The following is a 19,995-nucleotide window of genomic DNA, read 5'->3' on the forward strand; positions in this document are numbered from 1 at the left end:
CTTAGGACTTCGTATCAACAGTGGCTGCAAGTTGTCTTTGATTACTTGTGGCTCTGCCCACCCCATTTGGGATTACGGGCGTGAGTTTATGTATGTATGTATGTATTATTTATGTATTCTAATACACAAATACATAATGTACTTTTGTGTTCTGTAACAGCACAATAACGTTCACCTGCAATACAAATCTTATAAATATGAGGTAATATTGTAATCGCGTTCAGGATATTGCATTGTTTTATCCGATCATTAAAGTCTCTAAGTGCAATCAAGTGGTACACTGAAATATGTTAGATGCGTCATTTGTGTTATGTGGGGAAATTCATAGAAATATGATTAACATCTGGCTGAATTACACTAATTATTTACAAATATTTATTATCTTTTAACACCAGAGGGGTTAAAATGGCCAAATCGAAGCAATTCATCTAAGGAAGCAATATTGCAATTTGACACTTGCGCATATAAAAGTAAGTACGCAATGCAATCAAATGTCAAATAGCAATATTGCTTTTGTACGGGACTGTAAACCGCACGCTATGTTCTATGGGATGCTGGTTCTAAATAAAAACAACTATTTAAGATTCATTTCTGTACAGTTGTGTCTGTACCTAAGCTATGTTGTGTAAGGTCCTATTGCGACCTTCCTAAAAATAAACCTCGAGTTGCGAGGTGTGCGAATTGTGTGTGTTTTCGACGCCGTCTCGCCCTAGTCATATACGATTTTACGGTTCGCAACTAGTGGGCCTTGCGCGCATTAAGACGAGACGGCGCCGCGAATGAGGTGAGTGTAATTTATTGGAACAAAAATAATAATATCACATACAATCGTTATCACAATATTTTCTTAACTATACTTATTTAACTATCTATATCTTTATTTCAAAATCTAAGTTATTTACAATAATTTGTTAAACTATGAGATCGTTCTGGGCGTCGTCCGGCACATTCCTCCCGCCGTATGTTGACGGCGCTGGAGTCTACGTCGACATACTCCTTCTTCTGTTGTGCGGGCGGCGTCCCTCTACTCCTTCTTCAAGCTCCCATGTGCATGGAGGGTGGCATTTGCGAGCCTCTGCTCCGAATTTCTTGTGGTAGTAGCAGATTGTCGCGTCGGAAGTGAAGTAGTCCCGAGAATATGGAGAGCCTCGAAGTTGGCTCGCTCTCAGGTAGATGATCTCCCTCTCCAATTGTTCTATTTTCCGTTGGAGATCGCGTAGAAAATTCGTCGATTCTGTTTGCGTCGCGCGGGAGCGGACGCGAGGGCCGAGGTAGCGGCGCGGCGGCGGGGGGGCGGAGCGAATTCGGACGGCCTCTTCTGTTGTTTTCTTGGCCGCTTCGATTGTTTTCCCCAGCGTCTTCATGTTTTGCTCCACCACTCGCGCCGCCTCTTCGAAGGTTGTATCAGGCTCCATGCTGTGATTGGTTGAAGCGGTTACTTGTTGAGCGGAGATGTTACTCGTGCCGTGGCTGAGCGAGTTGTGTGGCGGCTCGGCGCCATTTTTTTCTTATATAGAGAATTATTGGTTCGCGATTGGTGGGGGTTGCGGGGAGTAGAGAACCAATAATTTCTTGACGGGTCTTCTAAGTGTCCCCCCCTTCGTCTTGACATCGACGACTCGTACTATGTTGTCCGTTCCAGGGTAGGTAGCGGTGATTATTCCGCGGGGCCATACGTTTCGTGGTAGCGTGTTGTCGGTAATGAGCACGACGTCACCCATTTTTACTGTTCCTTCGCCGTGTGGCTCCCGCCGGTTTTGGAGCTCGGGGAGGTACTCTCGCATCCAACGAGTCCAGAATAGGTCGGCGAGTCGTTGAGAGGCTCTCCACTGGGTTCTGTTGGATAAGTCGCTGTCATCGAAAGTGCCCGGCGGGCCCTCGCGGGCAGTGCCGCCGAGCAAAAAATGGTTCGGAGTGAGTGCTTCTGGGTCCGCGGGGTCCACGGAGACGTGTGTGAGTGGACGGCTGTTGACCGTGTATTCCACTTCGGCGAGTAAGGTGTGTAGGACCTCTTCGGACGGGCTCGTTCGTTCTAGTACGGTGTATAGAGCCGTTTTCACACTCCGCACGAGACGTTCCCATGCTCCGCCCATGAAGGGGGCGGCGGGGGGTATGAAACGCCAGCTGATTTTTCTGTGTGTGGCTTCTTCTTCTGTCGCTCTGTCTATAGTTTTGCGAAGCTCCTTGTCGGCGCCTTGTAGATTCGTCCCATTGTCGGACCAAATTTCTGTAGGGCACCCACGGCGCGCGATCATGCGTCGTAGTGCCATAATCGCCGAATCTGTCGTTAGTGAGGCGGCGATTTCTAGGTGTACGGCGCGTGTTGTGAGGCACGTGAACAGTGCGACGTACCTCTTTTGTGTCCCTCTGCCCACTGTGACCGTGAGGGGGCCGAAGTAATCAAGCCCAGTGTATGTGAAAGGGCGTTGATGGTGCGCTAGTCGGGTCGGCGGGTGGTTACCCGTCGGTGGTCGCGGTGGTGTCGACCGTCGTATGCGGCAGGGTAGACATCTATGTATGAGCATGCGTGCGATTGGACGCAAGCGTAGGATCCAATAGTACTGGCGGCATTCGTTGATCGTAGCTTCGACGCTCGCGTGATGTAGGCGTCGATGTATGTACTCCACGTATAGTTTTGTTACGTGGTTGTCGCCGTCGATGACCGCCGGCGCTCGTGTCTGTGGTGTTATGTCCGTCGCCGCGTTTATACGTGATTTAAGTTGAATCACGCCGTTGACTAGTTCGACCGCGATAGGACGTAGTCGGCTCGAATGGGGTATGTTGCCCCCTTTCTGCAGAGTGTCTATTTCGCTCTTGAACGACTGTTGTTGACTGGCGCGCACTAGGAGGGCTTCGGCCTCCTTGCTATATCGGGCATCTAGTGGGATGAATTTTCTGTAGCTGTCGTCCCTCTGTTTTGTAGGCCGGGGCGTGGCGGTTCTATATTTTCGCCCCCATGTGCTGTCTGTTTCTCTGACTTTCGCCGTACGTTTGTAGTTGACTTTCTCGTCAGCGCTGCGGCGGCATAGAGCTATAAACTGAAGGACGCGAGCGGTGGCTCGCAGTAGGCGTTCCCATTTCGAAAATCTATTACTGTCCGGGAGCGCTGTTGTTAGTGTCGTTGTGGTGACACTTCTGTGTGTTGTATAGTGCAGTCTCTCTTCGCCGGTGTTTTCTATATGTGGTGGCTTCTCCGCAGGCCACGTAGTTGGGTCGTCACGTAAGAATTCCGGGCCTCTGAACCATCTGTGTTGTACATCGAAGTCACTTGGTACATCGCGGGTCGCGTCGTCGGCGACGTTGAGTTTAGTTGGAACCCAACGCCACTCGTTTAGCTTGCTGACCTCCTCTATTGCCGCGATTCGATGTGCGACATACGGTTTGTACGAGCGAGCGCCCGTTTTTAGCCAGGTGAGTACTGTGCGGCTATCGGACCAATACGTGACTGACGATGGTTTTCGATCGTGTTCTTCTATTACAGTCGCGGCCATACGACTGCCCATGACGGCCGCTTGTAGTTCGAGGCGTGGGATTGACGTGACTTTGAGCGGTGCGACTTTGGCCTTCCCCAAGACCAGTGATGTAGTCACGTGTCCCTCCGGCGACTGTATGCGCCAGTATAACGCGGCGGCGAAGGCTGTTTCACTAGCGTCGACGAAAACATGTAGTTGCATGTTACTAGCGTCGCTGTAATGTAAGTGACATCTGGGTATCGCGACGTGGGTTAGCTTCTTGAGATGTTCTATCCACTCCGTCCATTGTGCGGCGAGGTCAGTGTCGATCGGCTGGTCCCATTCGATGTTTCTTCTCCATACTTCTTGAAGGAGTTGTTTCGCCTTAGATGTGACAGGCGAAGCGAGACCGAGAGGGTCGAACAATGACATGACTATTTTGAGCGCCTCACGCTTGGTGGGTTGTTTTCTGTTTAGCACGTCTTGTGGCAGACGTGCTAGGTCGAGGTTGAAGGCTAACTCGTCGCTGTACGGCTTCCAGATGAGACCTAGTATCCGTTCGGTCTTCGTGTTTTCGTCGAGTGAGACTGACTGAGTTGTCGTCGATGGCTCCGAGAGTGCTGTGAGAACCTCCTGCGAGTTTGAGGTCCATTGTCGTAGCTCGTAGTGTGCTTCGCTGTGTATCTCGCGTACTCTGTTCGACGTAGCTACGGCCTGTTCTATTGTCTCGAAGCTCTGTAGATAGTCATCGACGTAGTGATTGCGGACTATTGCGTCGTACGCGTCCGGGTCTGTGACTTTGTACCGCTCGGCGTTGCTATTCTTTATGTAGATTGCTGTCGCAGGTGATGACTTTGCTCCGAAGATGAGTGATGTCATGCGATACTCTCGGGGAGTCGTGTCGCCTCTATTGTCGCCTCGCCAGAGGTAGCGGAGGGCGTCCCGATCTTGTTCACGTATCTTGACTTGCATGAACATTTCCTTGATGTCGGCGGACACGGCGTACTTGTGCTGGCGGAGGCGCATGAGTACCCCCGGTAGAGACTGTAGTAAGTCGGGACCGGTGAGCAGGTAGTCGTTGAGTGATACACCTTGCGTTTTAGCTGCGGCATCGTGTACGACGCGTACTTTTCCCGGTTTCATTGCGTTGAGAACGGGGAAATGAGGTAAGTACCAAGTTCTATTGGCTGTTTTGGTACTCGGAGCGGGCTCGGCATAGCCCTTTTCTATAAGCGCTTCCATCTGTTCGTTGTATTTCTGTTTAAGTAGTGGATCTTTATCTATCTTTTTTTCTGTAGACAGTAGGCGGTTGTACGCGTTATTGTAGTTGTCGGGCATAGACGCGTTGTCTGTGTGCCACAGTAGCGACGTTATGTAACGACCGTCGTCGCTACGTGTAGTGCGTTCGGCGAGTATGTTGAGCGCACGCTGTTCGGGGTCGCTTTGTGGCCTTTTCTGTTCTATAGCGAGAGACTCGATGGCGAAGTACTGACGAAGTTGTTCGTCCATACTATCTTCGGGTGTGGGTGCGGTAATGTAGTTGATTCGATGTCCTATAGTGCGCGTGTGTGCGCCGTGTAGCACCCAGCCGAGAGGGGTGAGGGAGGCGACCGGTTGATGCCGCGCCCCTCTTCTTGTTTCGGTGGCGAGGAGTAGCTCCCAGTTGTCCTGTCCTATTAGTATCTTCGGTGTCGCCTCGTAGACTAGTTGTAGAGCGATGTCGGACAAGTGGTGGCACTCGGTGAGGTCGTCGTTTTCGATGCGTTGCGGTGAGAGCTGTAGGTTTTCTATCGTCCGGGCATGCGTGTCGAAGGTGTTAGTCGCCCCGTGTAGCGTGAGTGTTACACGCTGTGATTTCCTGACTCCTATGTCGGTTGAGAGGGCTTCTATGCGTAGCGGGTCGCTCGGTCCCTTTATGCCGACTTGGTTGGTGATGTCGGCGTCGACTAGGGTGACTGTGGACCCGTCGTCGAGTAAGGCGAAGGTGTCGACATCGCCTTGTGGACCGGAGACTTTGACAGGGAGGATTTTTAAGAAGGTGTGAGTTCTTCTCGTCGTCCATGCCGTGCTGACTGTTTCTGTTTTCTCTTCGGGGACCTCTCTTTTCAGGAAATGTAGCATAGGGTGATGAGTGCGGTTGCACTGGTTGGTGTTGCATGTTCGGGCTTTGCACTCATGTTTGAGAGTGCGTCGAGTGAGGCATCGAAAACATAGTGACTTGTTTTTTGCCATTTCCCATCGTTTGTCTGTGTTCGCGTCGGTGAATTGTTGACATTTTACCGCCGTGTGTCCCGTCTTGTCGCATACGGGGCACGCTGTCTTATCCTTTTCCGTCGTGGAGTAAGTACGCTGTTGTGTCTGTTTTCGAATTTGGACGGCGCCGGGTGCTGTCCGCTGTGTTTGTGATGAAGCTGTGTCGCGCTCTGGTTGCGCGTACGGTCCACAGCGTTCAGCCTCGCGTTCGAGGAACCTTGCGAGTTTCAGTAGGTCGGCGTCGTCTTCTGATTGCTCAGCCGCGAAGTCGTACCATCTATAGCGTATTGTCGGTGTCAGTTTGTCTATAGTGAGCTTAGTTATCTCGGGGTTATACAGGTACTGTTGTTTTCGGAGGGCGCGTAGTGTGGCCACAATGTTGTTTACCCTCGTCGCAAATACGCATACTTCTTTGGCTGAGTCGCTGAGGCGCGGTAGAGCTCGGAGGCGGTCGAGCTCGGTGTGAGCTATAGCGTCGGGGCGGCCGAATCGAAGCTGTAGTGTCTTCATTACGTCGGTGGGGTTCGCGTTGTACATGAGAAGACTTTCAACCGTTTCTTTCGCCATTCCCTTCAGGCTCTTCCGCAGGCGTACTAAGTTCTCCTGGTCGGAGTAGGATGGAGCTGTCGCTGTGTAGGCTGCGTAGAAAGACAGCCATTCTGTGTGAGATCCACTGTATGTTGGAAGCTCGAAGGTGCTGCGCGGTGTGGGACACGCTGATCGCGCAGCTAACGTGATCGCTTGTGCTAACTGTGTAATTTCTATCGATGGTTGTTTGGCGATCACATGTTCTCCCGCCGTGACGGGAGTTGAGATGCATCCACCTTGTGTAGTGGGTGCCGCTATGCTGTGTTTTGCCCCCTTGTTTATAGGTGTCGCGTGACTGTGTTGAGTTTGCGACGGTTTTTCTTCTACTGTGGTTCTGTATTCACCCGTTATAGTTAAGGGTGCTATGTTGGTGGGCAGCGGGGGGGCCAGCGTTGAGTGCTGGTCCACCCACGTCTTTGTGCGTGTGCGTACGTCGCTCACACTTGCTATCTCTATGTCTGTGTCGTCGTCGGATTCTTCGGCTAACGTAGCGATGCGTGCTGCTGCCAGTTCGACTTCTTTTTTCAGGAGTTCCTCTTTTGCTTTAAGTAAGGCTAGGCGTCGTTTCTTTGAAGCTGTAGAGTGTGGCGCTGATGGGGCTCTGACCACCGATCCAGGTCGTAACGTCTCGTTCTGTACGCTATCTTCTGTGTTGGATTCCCCCGTAGTCCTATCTGTATCGTCTGTTGTGCCCGTCGTCGTCGTTGTGGTGCCCGAGCTGGTCCCAGTGGTAGTAGATGTTTCGGTACTACCACCACCAGGCTGTTCTGTAACCAGCGGGGCTGCTGTATCTATTCTATCTGTGACGGCGGCGGCCGCGACTGCGGGAGTTGCTGTGTTGGTGACCGGTGGGTCTTCTGTTGATGGCCGTTCCATCTCTGTCGACTTCATACTCCTGGTTTTCATACTGTGTCGTGTCTGGCTGTTGTCCAGACACTCCTGTATCCCGGCTGTTACCCGGGATTTAACTATACCCGGCTGTTATCCGAGTTGTACTATAGGTTTTCCGACTGTTGTTCGGAACTATGTTTTCGATATCCGACTGTTATTCGGAATCTTCTATGTTCTATCCGGCTGTAATCCGGCTCGAAGGACCAATTGTACGGGACTGTAAACCGCACGCTATGTTCTATGGGATGCTGGTTCTAAATAAAAACAACTATTTAAGATTCATTTCTGTACAGTTGTGTCTGTACCTAAGCTATGTTGTGTAAGGTCCTATTGCGACCTTCCTAAAAATAAACCTCGAGTTGCGAGGTGTGCGAATTGTGTGTGTTTTCGACGCCGTCTCGCCCTAGTCATATACGATTTTACGGTTCGCAACTAGTGGGCCTTGCGCGCATTAAGACGAGACGGCGCCGCGAATGAGGTGAGTGTAATTTATTGGAACAAAAATAATAATATCACATACAATCGTTATCACAATATTTTCTTAACTATACTTATTTAACTATCTATATCTTTATTTCAAAATCTAAGTTATTTACAATAATTTGTTAAACTATGAGATCGTTCTGGGCGTCGTCCGGCACAGCTTTCTTAGATGAATTGCTTCGATGTGGCCATTTTAACTCCCCAGTTCGGACCACGGTACCGGAGACTTGCCCCAATAAATTATTAATTTATCTTAATTGCATGTTAAGCCGTCGGTCCCGGTTACTACTTACTGATATAAGTACGTAGTCGTTATATGAGTCATGTCAGGGGCCTTTGGCGGCTCAATAGTAACCCTGACACCAGGGTTGATGAGGTTGGTAATTCACCTCACAACCCACACGATAGAAGAAGAAGAATTGCATGTTCACAAACACAGTTGGCTCTACTATTATAGAAGGTGATACGGCTCATCACCTATCACGTTGGTGTAACAGAAAGTTCGGTGAGGCGTGGGTACGTCATCTTGCGATGAATATGCCTCTGACTACCCCATTAGGATCAATAATAATAATAATAATTATTTATTTCGGACTCATCCAGTTTGCATACATTGTCGATTAGGTTTATCTGTAATGACTATGTATATGTGAAATAAATAAATAAATCCACATTTGTTAATAAAATTGCAAGCTTACAAAAACTAGTGTTAGTAACATACAAATATATTAAAATGGCAAGTCCGGATGGACTCCCCGACGCTGGCGGCCAATCATACGACTGCGTGCAGCCGAATCCATCGAGCCAGCATCGGAGAGTCCCACCGGTCAACTAGCGCGCGCAGGATGGTGTTGGGACTGTCGCGCGTGCGGCGCAGGATGGAAGCGCACCGCTTTCGCATGATGGCTGCAAATCCGTCCGTGTTGTTAAATCAAAACACAATAGATACATTTATAGTTCATTACACAAAAAGGGCACAGACACAAACATTACAAGGAAATATAAGGTACAAAAGACGACTATTGATAGTGTAGCTCTTTCTACCAAGCGAGCTTTAATATATGATATATTATGGTATGCTGGTGATAATTAAAGTCAAAACAAAATATATTTACACAAATATAAAGTCTTCAGAAATGATGAGACATACTAATTTTTAAGGATACATGTCCATTATTAAATCTTCTTTCTCCCTCTTCCACAGCACTCGAAGGTGCAAGGCAACTTCCTCCAGGGCTTCGTGGCGTCTCTATCCGTCGTCATAGTGTCGGAGCTCGGCGACAAGACGTTCTTTATCGCCGCTATTATGGCCATGAAGCACCCTCGCCTCATAGTCTTCGCTGGCGCCATATCAGCACTAGTCTTCATGACTGTACTGTCTGCAGCATTCGGGTCGATAGCCACAGTAATACCACGAGTATACACGTACTACGCCAGTGCAGCCCTATTCGCCATATTCGGTATTAAAATGCTAAGGGATGGATGTAAAATGGACCCCAATGAGGGGCAAGAAGAGTTGGAAGAAGTACAGATGGAGCTGAAGAGAAGAGAGGATCAGGTGGGTGGTGTTTTGGTTGTTTGTAGGTGCTTGGCGTAGATTTGGAGGCGACGGGAAACTGTTACATTTAGAAAAGAGTTCTGGAATATTCTGAGTATACTTTTATCCTCAGGACTACAGTCTACAAGTCTGTTTAAGATAAATAGTCTTGGAAACTAATAATGAAATATTTTAATATAAAAAAGACTAATTTTTTTAGCTTCAATGGCTCATTGAATGATTCCTCTCTAATTTCTTGTCGCTTTCTAATCCATTGCCTTAAAGTATTTAGTTAAAATCCTAGGCAATCTCGAACATATCGCGGAGATAAATTTTGCGGCATGCATAGCAAAATTTGGGGGAAGGGTGAAGCTTGGCAAGTTATCAGAGAGTTTAAAATTTAGGCCTGTTTTCTTGTTTATAGGACAAGTAATATTATAAAATGTGTGCGTATGGTCTGTCGGTTGGCGTAAGTTAAATTAAAACACACTCTGTGGTAATTTGGCAACAATAAAATAATAATCCAATGCTTCTAAGGTTCCAAATAGCATCTAAGAAACATCATGTGGAAACATCAAAAGTCAAAATTATTATAACTCCCCTTCCCCTTTTACTGTCAAAACAAAATAGTACGTGACATGACAAAGAAAATAATTGATGAAATCAGTGTCGTAAATTCACACACTTATCACTAAGCCGGCTTAGGTAATCTCTTGTTTAAGTCGATAAATTTTATCGATTTCACTTGATTGATCGATGCCGCGCTACTAGATGGTATCGCCCAGATGGTGGTATGCTGCTATGCTCACACTGTCACGATATCCGAGCAAGAGGAGACAGCTAATATCTGACACATTTGTTTGAACAATTGACGTCATAAACGTTTGTTGATATGCAGAAGATCCAAAGTACTTACTCATATACTCGTATTATGATTCTTTTTATATATTTATGGCTGTTTTTAAAGTATTTTATGTACAAAAGATGTTGACGGAATTATTAGCAATGACTCATTGATATATACATTGACAAGGTTTCTGCAATTTCAATTTTCTATGCTGTTGATTATGCGGTTTAACGCCTCACATCTGTTGTACTCTTACGACTTCTTTTATTGTCACAGTTTTTTATCGCACATTTGTTGTTATATGGAGTATATTCTCTGTGGATTCATGAAGTTTTTACAAATAACTAGATTCGCTAGGCTAGATGTTTAATCCTGCGTAATCCCTTATATCTTGTTTTTAAGTTCAAGATTATCATGACAGGTCTGTATCTGTACATTTATGTCTGGGCTGATTTAATTTAGATACCTACTAACATTTTCATGTCTAAACTATCTGAGATAAATATCGATAAAAATATCCCCATTTTGTTTATTTATTTTACTTTCTACGATGCCATGAGACGTAGCTAATTATGTGACTCTACTTTTTAAACTGATATTTAGATAAGATTGATACGGTCTGATGTTTGCAGAATCTTGTACGCTAGGATTAGTTTCAAATGTTGAATTCCTTTAAATGTGTTTGTCGAGTTCCGCTCGCGTGTTATACGGACGCGCAGTCGACTGCCAGGCGAAAAGGGGAAGGGGAACGTATGTTTTGGAGGGTACACGACTTGCCAGTAGATACTGGCACTGAAGCAGTAGAAACTACTGTTCAGTATCAGAAATTGAGTGGTGTGACGGCAGGATGCAGCGAAAGAGCGATCTCTGTCGCCAACGTCGACGCGGGCGGAAGCTTCACCGACGCAAGGTGTCGAGTCCGAGCCGCGAAGCGTTCCTTCAGCGTCTTCCACGCGCTCACAGAGCCCTGGGCCCTCGCGGACCCCGGTCGAGGAAGCCCCCGACCCGCCTCCCGAGCCCCAACCCGGGACTTCGAAGCTAACTGACCCCCTCACGGTGATAGCCTAAGCCTCTGGCATTACGAATGACACCATAGTTCTTTTTCTTTTAGCCTAGCTTTTACGTTCCGTTTCCGCACATACCATAATCACTTTGCGTTTGAACAAAAGGCTTTTGGACGGCTTTAGAAATGTTATCCAAACTGCAAAGGAATTCAGCATTTGAACACAGTATTGCTTGTAGGAGCTTGAGCAGAAAAATGGTTCTCTTATATACGGAATACCTTGTCATTGTTGGGAGGTCTCTCCCTCACGACGTGACGACTATAAACAATTATAAATTGATAAACTTTTCTGGTCAGGCTTTACTCAGTTGTTGCGACGTATGCCTCCATCTGGTCGATACTTTTCCTTTTCTTAGGGTTCCTTTTAGGTTGCCCGATCATCACAAATTTCAAATTTACAACACTTGTACTTAAATTTTGGAAACCTAAAACCCTACTAAGACTATTCATTATCATTATTATCAAGAGAAACTCATTTATTTCAAGGATCACTCGATTTGTTACGAAGCTTATTTACTTTGGCTTAGCATGTAGATGTATGTTAATTGTAGAACTTTATGATTATGAAGAAATGTGTGACGTTTGCAGGAGAAACAGGCAAAACAAATGTTATAAAGATTATTTTCTACCGCGCATTACTTTACTTATCCTAGAATTATTTATACCCAAGTCATCCATCTGTAATATTAAACGAGTCATTGGAGTGACAACCTTACTTAGACGAGTACGGGTGGCTGTGATATGCTTTTTAATTACTTTATTCTCTTTTGGCAAAAAAAAAAATAAGATAAAAATGTTGCTTGTTTGAAAAACTAGAGGGAGGCGGAACCATGGTATAAGAAAACCAGGTATGCTCAAAAGTGACAGCTAACATTTCAAGGTTAGCCCAGCTGACGTCATCCCACCCTGAGTTGCCATTTCGTAAAAAAGAAATTACCCACGACCAATGTTTTTATATTTACTTTGCAAGGAAATTATGAATTTTTAGTAAAAGATTTACTTAGGGTATTAATGATTTTTATTTATGTGACAAGTAATAGTAATTAAATACATTAATCAGTAATTCACATAATTTTTAATAATAAAATTAGTGTTGGAGATACCAATTTAATGGCAACACTTACGTTACCAATGGGCTAGCAATGGCGGGTTTTGAGCATACCTGGTCTTTTTATACCATAATTGTATCTAAGAGACCACTAACATCTACATTTTATTTTCTTTTAGTTTATTGGTGGCCATTTTTTTATTATTTATCCTTGATATCCTTTTACTACGTTCTGACATTGATCTTAAGTACCAGTGGTTGGACGCCATCTATTGGGAGATATTGTACCTTCACCTTAATGCTTCGGTATAATTTATATAGAAAATTATTTAAATGATTCTCGTATATGAAATTCAATGTTTCTTTTGTGTTGCCAGTTTGTCTCCTGTCGGTTGCTGTCTAATTAAGTTTCTGGTTGACAAAATCGAGAGAAAAAATGTATGTAGGTTATAGTCATTCAATAGGGTAGTCTCCAACTAGTCATATCAGTTACATTTTACTAAACGTCAAAACACGAAATTATTATGGAATCTGTATGAAAAAGCAACCTGTGACGTCATAGAAAAACGTGACAAAATGTCGCACTTATTATTATATTTTTCTTTATTAAAATTCATAAATAAGTTAGTAAATAGAAAAAAGAAAACGTTTTGACACCTTTACATAATATGTCTTTATTCAGAATTTATCTTTGACCTAGGAAACTACCCAATTGGACAATATACCTAAAACAACATATATTATCTTATGTACATTAGATTAAGTATAATGAACCTAATATATTTACGCCTTAGCATGTAGCATGTAGAAATATTGCAACAATGTTGTTAAACTGATTCATACATTTCAAGTAGAATGTTTCTAAACTTGTTTATCAGTACTCAGGTTGATGTAGGACTTGTCCTTAAGATTCGATTGTTAGGTATTTTAGTTTAGTTTTTTTTTATAGCAAAATATCTGATCTCCAGTTAGGGTAAGAAAGGGAATAGTTTTAAGTTATATTCTCTTTTCGTTACAGTTTTCTACTTTTGATACATGTTCGTCTAACTTCGACATCTATTCAGCTTAGTCAAAATTTTCTGTGAGTTCTCATTTTTAGCGTATCAAAAACACAAAGATACGACGAGCAACTTAATTTGACAGGACTAAAACTAGCTCCATCTCTTTCTTGTACCTATTGTAGGTGAAGGATGGCACTAGTTCAAGAGCTGTTAAACTAAGATTAGGTTAAGTATGTGTCCGTCCGAATAGGCATCATTGGAGTTAGGTTAGTACGTTTGCTCAAAGGTGGTAAAAAGGTAAAGTCTCACGGGGAAGAAATTAACTTAAAGGTCTGAATCAATGATATGCCGTTCCCGGAAATGTACCCGCCGTAAAAACTCTTTAATAGTAAAGACACTGACCGCTTTTCTCTTTCAAATTGTTCTTTCTTGTACTCTGCTTTTTTTGCCTGAAGGTTAGGTAATAAAGATCTTTTTACATAATGTTTACGCCGTTTTACTGCTGGGAACGTTCCCAAAGTGGGAACTTTCCCGGGAATGGCACATCACTGGTCTGAATCAGTATATCTTAAGCCCATTATACAGCGTAGTATACGGTCAGTATTATGCCGAAATGTAGCCTCATCATTCCTAAGTTTTAGTGTAGAACAAAAGAGGGTAGACGAACATTTTGATACAACTTAAACATATTTTGTTTCAATATACTCTTCACATTTTCAGGAAGAGAAAGAAGAGACCCTGGACATGTTAGAACAGGGTCAAGCCGAGAACCGGCGGCGGAAACGTAACGCGATCATCAAAGTGTTACTCCAGGCCGCGTCGCTGACGTTCCTGGCTGAGTGGGGGGACCGGTCGCAGCTAGCCACTGTGGTGCTGGCTACCCGGGAGGATGTGTTCGGCGTTGTGGTGGGCGGTTCGCTCGGCCACGCCCTTTGCACCGGCCTCGCCGTCGTGGGAGGACGTATGGTGGCGCAGAAGATCTCTGTGCGGACTGGTGAGTGAAGTTACCTATTCATTTAGGTATTCTAGCAAAACTGTGTCTTCAAAACAACTTAATCTTAACTAAATTTGACAGGATTAAAACTAGCTGCATCTCTTCCTTGCACGTTTTGTATGTGAAAGACGGCACTAATATAAGACAGGTCACAAATCACTTTGTAATATTTTAGTGTCATTTATTTGGTTATAATAAATGACAATGACAATAGTATCGCGAATGTATCCCCAATTTTTTAGGCTTTGTTGCAAATGGCAAATGTGGCTGAAGGTTGTTTTCTTTTTTTTCTTGACTCTGTGTACCCTGTTAAGTATCACGTGTGTGAGTATGTATCTAACAAAGAAGAATCTAGTCATTGTATGAATAGCCACTTAACAGATATTGAAAATATTATGCTAACATAATATTAATTAAGTATTGGTAATGGTTAAAATCAAAACAATACAAAAATAACGTAAACAGAATTAGTGTTTTTTACTTAAAGTATCCGGCTCGAAGCCCAACTCAACCCAACTTAACCTAACTTTTCTTTGTTTTCAGTTACTATAATCGGTGGTCTAGTGTTCCTGTTCTTCGCGGTGAGTGCGCTTGTCATAGGCCCGGGCGAATAACGCGCGTTTTAATGTAGATGTTTATACGATGTGACAATATGTATGCTATGTAAAATAGCTGACGATAGGCGAGAGTGCTCGGAAAGTAGGGCGATGTTTTGGGATGTTTTGGCAAGTGTATTTATCTTTATTATTTATTAAAAGATTATCAGATGATGTTTATGATTAGATTTCTTCATTATTTGAGTATGGAGTCGTTACATGAGCTATGTCAAGGGCCTTTGGCGGCTCAACAATAACCCTGACAACAGGGCTGATACCTCACAACCCACACGATAAGAAGATTAAAAGATTTGAGTGCGTTTGACGACCATCCAGCCTGGTCTTAAGCAGCGATGTGGTCTAAGGTGGAGCACGCATACTCAAATAGTGAGCCCATTCACTTTTGCCTTGAAAATCCCCAAATTATATGTATCGGGATTAAGAGAATTCTATTCTTTAGCATAATGAATCAATAATGTCATGTTAAGTGGGAAATCCTATATCTGATTGTGAACATTTTAAGTTTATTTTCCAGACAAAAGACGTGATAGATTTGAAGAACAAATACTATGACTCATTCAGATATAAAGTACATTGTAAGTGTTCAGATTTCAGACAAATTGAAAAATAAAAAAATCAAATCCTATATAGAATTTAGTCAGGGTATTACGATATCTAATTGCGAGGTTTTGAATACGTCAGCTACAAGTGACTTTAAGTATAAAAATAATACTTTAGAAAGATTTTTATATTTGTGATTTGATTTTTAATTTTATTTTAGCAATAAGTAGGTAAGTTATTAATTCAAATTATAATGGCAATAAATAATAAATTCACATAATTAAATCCACCACAGGCTTCGTCAAAAAGGAACTAAAAACAAGAACAAACCATAAATCCACAAAAGTTTCGTCAAAATACAAACCGAAATCAGCAACAAGCTTCGTCATTATTCGAAAAGCCCGCCCCGGATCATTCCTGGCTCAAATGTACCCATCACACTGGCAGCATTCCCGCGCTGAATTGCCAGAGAGATACGCTGAACCAGAAATGAACCGGAGCGAGGGTCTTGCCCCCTTTCTATTAAAAGAAGACGAGGAGGAGGGTCTTTCTATTATTTTTAAGATGTTTCTATTATGTATAGTGGGTGGTCCTAGCAACGTTTGGAGTTGTCACTATAGAGTAATATGGATGGTGATATAGACTATAATTCTTGTGGTTCATGTTCTTTTGATCTGTGGAAATACAGAAAAATAGATGTATATATTATATGTCTAAGATAAAGAACTTGAACGATATAAAAGTGACTCGAGATTGTGCTAATAATATTATGACAGGAAAAAAATATGATTTCAAAGTATATTTTTATAAAATAACAACACAATAAAAATGACTTTCACAATTAAACAATACTTTATGGCAGTTTTTGTTCATTATCAACTATGATATAAGACCATAAAACCGGTGCTACGTTTAAAACATGTCAAAAGGACAGAGGGGCTAAGGAGGCCACATTAAATCAATTTGTATAAAAATCACTTTATACGACTTGATTTAAAAAATATAAATTAGTATTGAAACCATAAAACCGGTGCTACGATTAAAACATGTCAAAAGGACAGAGGGGCTAAGGAGGCCACATTAAGTCAAGTCGTATAAAATGTTTTTTAATGAGGCCTATAAAATAAATGAATCCATATTGACATATTGTAATATAACAAGTAAGTGCGCAATGTTAACAAATGTCAAATACCAATATTGATTATTTAGACGAATTGCTTTAATATAGCCTTTTTAAATCCCTTCTTGATCATCACTCTATTTGAGATGCCACTTCTACTGGCACATACATTATGATAGACATTGTTTTTTATGGACTTTATGCCCTTTGCCATTATATTTGTGGCCTTAATTGCTAAAACTTTCCGAGCATTCTCGCCATTTAACGTTCAGCGCATGTACATTGTTGTTTGTTATTATATAGCTTAACAAATCTCAAGATTAATGTAGATAGGTATATGTAGTAGATTAATTGTGAGAGGTCAACTAAGTCGACTTTGTACTAGAACTGCATTATTTTAATGTCACTTAGCCTAAGTGACTTAGGTGAACCATGTTTTGTGAGTGGGACGATTTACAGGGTTAAAAAAAGTGTTGAAAGTTTTTCATCAGTTTTTTTTCTACCAGTAGACGATACACAGAAATGTATATCTTATTTATCTTATCATTGAAACATTAAAATTAGTACAGAAGTTATCTGATTGAATTTTGACGGACGTGTCTTGTAAGTGCACGCGTTCTATGTTAAACATGGCACATTCTGTCGTTATGTGCTGAGCCTTTGTTTGCAACAATAATGATGGCAATATAACTAAAGTTGACTATACTAAGTACAGTCACGTCTAAATATATCTAACAACGTTGTCGTATTGAATCGTTTCACATTTAGTGACACTGTTTCAATTTGTCAAATAAGTTAATGCGGCATGGTTCGAGACTGTATACATATTTTCAAACGTACGTGGCCATATGAAGTTAAAATAAATTCTACATTTTGAACTTTAGTGTTTAGTGATTAGGACTCGGCCTTGAGTTTTCCAGTTGATGTTTATTTAAGAAACTCTGTCGCAATCGGTTCCATTTCAAATTGTTCAAAGATAGTGCAGTTCTAGAAGTTTTTTATATTCATAACAAATATCCAGACGGTTGATTTGATAACCAGATATATTATGTAGGTTCTTTACACTGTGGCTACCTTGATAAAACAAGTGCATTTATCTGATGTCAACATAACTAGATTAAAAAACAGGTCGCAGTGAAAGAGGTTATATTTTAAGGCAATACAAATGTATCCTTTGTTGACAAAAATAGTTGTGTAACGATTATTTTTTTATTGAAATACTGTAGGAACTAGAAGTTCATATGCGTGACAAAATTAAAGCCAAGGTTAACAAGGAGGTTAAAAAATTCATCTGAAAAGCAAGAAAAGCATGGATTGCTCTAATGTGGCCTTTTAAACCCCCCAGCTCTAGTAATGACTCTTTGTGTTGATCCCAGTAGCAAATACTAGGATAATGAACTGTAGTTGGACTGTAGTCAGTCCGCGAACTATGGTAGCTGAGAGGCAACACGCGGTGGCTAAGTCGCTCTCTCTACTCTTCTTTCAATCTTTGTCAGTTGTTCATTTTTGAACCTCGGGCCCTCTATACTAAAATCGCGTTCGTACACACATGGCTTATCTGATCGAACAAACGTAACAGTTATCGGGGGTGCGGTGAGGAAGCCCGGATTGGTGCGGAGGGAAGTGTCCATTGTATAGTATTATTGTTTTGTGGCGGACCCAACTAATTGACCAGCTAGTTCCGCCCACATTAAATATATGGCACGTATGAGTCTTGATACGCGCGAACGAAGTTTACACTGCGCCACACCCCGGACGCTTCATACAAAACACACGCACACACATACACTACACACATTGACGTGATCGTTTCCGCGCATCTGTGTGTGTGTGATGTCTGACACCCATACGTAAGACCGAGGGGGGTGACGTAAACCTAGTTCGACCGCTGTTCTATACGTAGTATTTATTCTTATTCTATGAAAGCTCGTCATATACAACTTCCAACATAACACTATTGGATCGTGCTAGCCCCCCCTCAAGTTTATTCTATGCTCGCTTTCTTTTTTCTTTCCCCCGCACGTCTGTGACCTCTCAAGACACAATACAGCGCTCAGTCAGACTACATAAGTCCATAAGTAGAAATTGGTCGCCACCGGTTGCCTTGCTCAGACATCATAAAGTTTTTCAGTTAGTAAGTGCAGGGTGATTTCGAAGTGACTAAAAAAATGATATATCTGGTTAAACTGTTATTGGTATCCTTTAGAATGTTACTTGCCAACGAAACCAAAGTTAAAAGAGAAACGTACCTTAACGCGGATAAATAAAATAAACCTAAGAGGAGAAAGACAATAATAAAGCTGCCACTAATTTATACTGGATGTCTACCAACTGAATTTCAATCACCCTGCACAGAAAGCAAAATATAGTGATGTGGTTGTAGACAGATCAAAGTAGTGTTGTATTTGTAGCAATCATGTTAAACATGCAGTAGATAGATGTTTGTTTTATTCCGTTCTGAATGTATTTTTGATTATGCAATTTGGATATATTTGGCGGGAATATGTGTTAACCGCCAACGCATTTACATAACCATAGATAAAAATAATACCCTTCCGCATGCGGCAGTTGGGTAAAAAGTATAGGTATAGAATATATTGTCTATGGTTTATGCAATATAAAGTGTTACCAGACTATTTTATTCTGTAAAAACATATCGGAACGGAATAAATGTATCGTACTAGTATGTAAAAATATATTTTCCATGTATGACTGCCTATTTTTGTACTTGATGTCTGTGATGTTGTTTTTACCGTTTTTTAACGTTTAAATTGGGATTGTCAAGCTCACGCTTGAAACTAGGAGATTAACAATTTAAAATATTATGAACTTATCCAAAATAGAAACCTTGCATTTTAGTACAGAATTTGTTTCATTGTAATACTGGCGTAATATAAACAAATAGACTTACAGTCGCTAAGGACTTTTTCCAAAAAGCGTCCTAATCGTGTTGTAAATGCGCATACATTAAGTTGTATCAGATAGTATAAGATCGTTCCCTCAAATTATGATGATATGGCTGTTAAAATAAGGAGCAATATCGGTTCTTTAGTGTCGTTACTAAATCCCATCGCGACTAAATGCGATCTTGATACGCTGTCGCTTAGTGACAAGATACGCCACGGACGCTTTTTTACAGATATCGGTAGTCTATTTATTTATATACTAGGTCAATGTATTGAGTTCCCGAAATCAATAGTCCTTATTTTATTATTTCAATGTGAATGAACGAAGAATTCAATACTGAATGGGAGATTTTCTTTTTATCAATTAAAAAGAAAATGGTTTTCAAGAACTCGTTAGATAGCGCTTAACAAACTACGTTACTGGCCCATTGCCAAGATGCCAGGGATAGATAAAAAAAATCATTTAAGAAATAAATAAACAAGACAAAGGCCCCGATTCCTGCAGACACCGCCTAATTTTATCTAAAGTTATATCCGTCATTTTCATATCCGTCGAAAAGGAAAGGGACGGATGATTCACAGCTCTTCATTTTAGGAAGAATGAGTGAATGAATGAATAACCCGGGAGAATCAAAAGGTACGTCGCTGGTATGCA

General features: G+C 42.4%; 3 protein-coding genes across 3 annotated transcripts in view; 1 reads left to right on the forward strand and 2 right to left on the reverse strand.

Annotated features, from left to right (window-relative positions):
* LOC126376630 (probable peroxisomal membrane protein PEX13) overlaps window positions 1-19,995 on the reverse strand; it is a 325,664-nt gene that overhangs the window by 50,951 nt on the left and 254,718 nt on the right. The window lies entirely within an intron of this gene.
* Window positions 1,521-7,169, reverse strand: LOC126376822 (uncharacterized). The gene has a single exon (XM_050024370.1). It carries the CDS (start codon window positions 7,167-7,169, stop codon window positions 1,521-1,523), a length of 5,649 nt encoding a protein of 1,882 aa, XP_049880327.1.
* On the forward strand, window positions 8,401-14,771 carry LOC126376823 (transmembrane protein 165). The gene is made up of 5 exons (XM_050024371.1): window positions 8,401-8,493; window positions 8,872-9,225; window positions 10,898-11,107; window positions 13,884-14,157; window positions 14,701-14,771. The coding sequence occupies exons 1-5, from the start codon at window positions 8,401-8,403 to the stop codon at window positions 14,769-14,771; spliced, it is 1,002 nt and encodes a 333-aa protein (XP_049880328.1).

The sequence above is a fragment of the Pectinophora gossypiella genome, chromosome 21 (genome assembly GCF_024362695.1).
Source record: "Pectinophora gossypiella chromosome 21, ilPecGoss1.1, whole genome shotgun sequence".
NCBI classification, from domain to species: Eukaryota; Metazoa; Arthropoda; class Insecta; order Lepidoptera; family Gelechiidae; genus Pectinophora; species Pectinophora gossypiella.

Bases quoted from the DNA above. Each gene is read 5' to 3' on its own strand.
- LOC126376822 (XM_050024370.1), bottom strand. From the start codon at position 7,169: ATGGAACGGCCATCAACAGAAGACCCACCGGTCACCAACACAGCAACT.
- LOC126376823 (XM_050024371.1), top strand. From the start codon at position 8,401: ATGGCAAGTCCGGATGGACTCCCCGACGCTGGCGGCCAATCATACGAC. The intron at 8,494-8,871 runs GTCAACTAGCGC...CCTCTTCCACAG, and splicing joins AGCATCGGAGAGTCCCACCG to CACTCGAAGGTGCAAGGCAA. The intron at 14,158-14,700 runs GTGAGTGAAGTT...CTTTGTTTTCAG, and splicing joins GAAGATCTCTGTGCGGACTG to TTACTATAATCGGTGGTCTA.